The sequence below is a fragment of the Capsicum annuum genome, unplaced genomic scaffold (genome assembly GCF_002878395.1).
Source record: "Capsicum annuum cultivar UCD-10X-F1 unplaced genomic scaffold, UCD10Xv1.1 ctg5490, whole genome shotgun sequence".
NCBI classification, from domain to species: Eukaryota; Viridiplantae; Streptophyta; class Magnoliopsida; order Solanales; family Solanaceae; genus Capsicum; species Capsicum annuum.
The window spans coordinates 1-3,221 of record NW_025863149.1 but is presented as its reverse complement, the minus strand read 5'-3'; the positions used below and the strand labels follow the sequence as shown (position 1 = coordinate 3,221).

Here is a 3,221-nt window from a genome sequence, read left to right as displayed (position 1 = left end):
GGGGTTTGCAAAAGTCATCCAAAGATAGTTGAAAACTTGAAATAAATACGAGCTGAAAGTATGCCTCATTTAGCCAACACTTCTCTTAGAAAAGAAGTAAACGAGGCAAAATTTCAGCCCTTTCCTCTTGATGAAAGACTGTGGAATCCAAAAAGAAAGTAATAAAAGAGAGCATAAAGCATAAATTTTCACATATGTTGCGTTACTAAACTTTTCTATCACATTAACATTGGAAACTGAAGAACGAGATTATTCAAGGAAAAGGCTTTACCGAGAGCACATTTTTTAACACAGACGCGCAGTTAAGAACTATGGACAGACAGAAACCGGATAACAGAGCTATATACGGGTAGCTTGCCAGCAATGGTATGCTTAAAACCTGCAGAAAGATGAATCAACTTCAGTTGAAAACCAAGACCAAAAGAATGTTAACTAAACTGAAGTGAAAACAAAAGGATTTAACAGTTTTGTTAGGGGCATACTGCGCCAGCTCGAGAAACCATGACAGGCCCAAAAATCCTTTCCACCAATGGGTAAACAAACAGCTGGAAGACTAACAAACCGACGCCTGGTAGATCATGAAAGAGATTAATTTTCTTTGTTAAATACAGTGCAGAATACTTATAAACAACCTCAAGAAAATAAGCACGGGCTTTAGTAACTGATTCGAGCACCTTGAGGTTAAAATGATGGTTTAATTGACATCTTCAAGATTTCTTGAAAAATAAAAAAGGCATAACGATTAAACTTGGCCTGCGATAAACACTTTTTAACTTTTAGTTTGCCCACCTCAACTCGTCTCCACTGTGTCCATTGATAACTCCAACGTACAAGATGATCCTCTGGAAACCTCCAAAATGTATGTTTCATGTCAATGTCAGGTGTACACGAGACATGGTGGGGACGAGTTTGGGGTGTTTGGTTGCCGTTGAAATGTCTAGATGTGCACTCTCAAAGTTAAGAGTGTTTACTTTGAGAGCGAAACCAAGTTTGAGTGTCTATTTATATATTATGCCGAAAGAAATGCTCAATCATCAAAATCATCTGACTAAAAAGTTTAAGAACAACGTATGTTACAGTATATTCAAGCTGTGTCTTTATACCTGTGATGGCAAGAACTTGTCCAACATCAGCAGTTGTAAAGCTTAAACCCCCAAGACTCCTTGGACTGACAGCCCACAATGAAAATATCTGAAGAAGTAGAATGATTATAATTTACACACACACCCACACACCCACATACAAATGTATATGGAAACAACCAAATTCGATGAGCGGGATATCCATATCAAGTCCAAGGCCATGATAACTGAGCTCAATGGCGATCACTTTATCTTCTCATGAACTCATAAATTTGCAGTTGAGTACCATCCAGAAGCATATGTATCCAATTATTTTTTTAAGTCTATCGACATCGATTAGTTAGCTCCCTAGAATGCTAGAATAACCAAAGTATTACAGCATTGATATGACTTCAAATGCAGAAAAATAAAAAACATGAAAAAGAAATATTAATATGTTCGGATGGACAATTTCTAAATCATAGCTAATTCCAGATGTTGAGAGAAATTAGTCTAATGTAGTCGCACAAAGTGGGTCTACGGAGGGTAGAGTGTACGCAGACCTTACCCTTACCTTAGAGGTAGAGAGGTTGTTTCCGGAAGACCCCCGGTTCAAGGGAAAACAGTCCAGAAAGAAAATATATATAATAACAAAAACAACAAATAGTAACAAAACAAAAATTACAACAAAACAATATGATAATCGAGGTACAAGGAATCAACAGATAGTAACAGAAACACAACGCAATTTCTTTATCATTGCATAATAAGTGAAAGGTAGAAACAAATGTTTTCTGCCTCTAAAGCTATGCCATTCGAACTCTTCAAAAATGTCGACAGGTACGTGTCGGATCCTCCAAAAGTAGCGTACTTTTGAAAGATCCGACACGGCTGCGGTAACTTCTCCGAGCAACATAGCTCTAAAGTATGAGAACAACTTTTTTCATACATGATCTGGAATGTGATAATAAGGATGGCATATCATGTTCTAATTAACATAATTTTCACAAGGAAAAGTAAAAATACCTCTAAATATGCCATATCATGAAGTTGAAACACACAATAGACGATAATAGCTGACACTAAGGGCCAATTCTTAAGAAGGCTTTTCTGTGAATTCGGGATTTTGCTTTCAGAATGCGTCATGCTCTCAGACAAATGTAAACCATTCGTAGTTCCTTCTGCAACATCATGGGGATCACTTTGATCTTTGTTCCCTTTTTTATGCTTGTGGAGCGTCTCCTACAACGTGTTACAAGTTGTCAATCGCATAAAGTAATGCTATCTATCTTAGAAACTTCAGTTCAAGCATCATCGTATTCTTATATACCACAGATGATCACAAAATAACTTCTAAAAAGAATGCAAACAGACACGACAATCAGAAAAAAGAGAGAGATGGCGCTTAAAAATCAGAATATAAAAGTATTCCGAACAGAAGTCATACCGGAAGCCACAAGGAGATTACTGTTGCAACGAATCCAAATAGCGATATCATAAGACAAGGTAACAAATATGGGAATCTGCAATGGTAGAAACCACACATCAATTTTTTTTTAATTCATCAATAGAGGGAAGTAATTGGAGAAAACAGATTCCACCAAAGTTCGTTGAGATTAATGAAGGTACATAACAGGCTAAGCATTTCTTACCTCCCAAACAAGGATTCTTTTGAGAATATGCCAGGGTACTTTTCTGCAGGCTAGAACAAAAAGTATACGTCTCAAACTATATTCATAGAAATGATAAAGATTATCTAAAAGGATGAAAACACATGACTTAAAGCTTCTAACAACTTCAGTTTCCGGTTCTGAACATGAGATAGGATTTTGCGCTCTATATGAGACATACGTGAATATGCTGCAATGTTAAGAAGCACAAATCTCTCAAACAAAAAATCTAATAATATTGTGATATCAACCACTTGGATTTTACTCTCAAATTTCGTAGAAACTAAATTAAATTGATTCATGACCATTACCGTTTCTTCACCAAACGTTATGTGAATGTAGTCAGCATCTTATATCTCAATCAAGTCAGCTTATTATTTTCCTGGTCTACACAATTTGGACATAATTGAGGTGATTTAGAATTAAAAAGTTGTGGTACGTCATGAAAAATTAAGTTAAAGCCACAGATAATATATATATATATATATAT

At 35.9% G+C, this 3,221-nt stretch overlaps 1 protein-coding gene across 1 annotated transcript; it reads right to left on the bottom strand.

The window, feature by feature from the left end:
• Positions 1-271: 271 nt before the first annotated feature.
• Positions 272-2,763, bottom strand: LOC124893167 (protein ZINC INDUCED FACILITATOR 1-like; the record flags this gene model as incomplete). The annotated part of the gene is given in 6 exon segments (XM_047404263.1): positions 272-379; positions 483-568; positions 1,104-1,191; positions 2,088-2,303; positions 2,509-2,584; positions 2,714-2,763. Coding segments are annotated over 6 exon segments (624 nt in total), but the record flags the coding sequence as incomplete, so codon positions are not given.
• Positions 2,764-3,221: the final 458 nt, after the last annotated feature.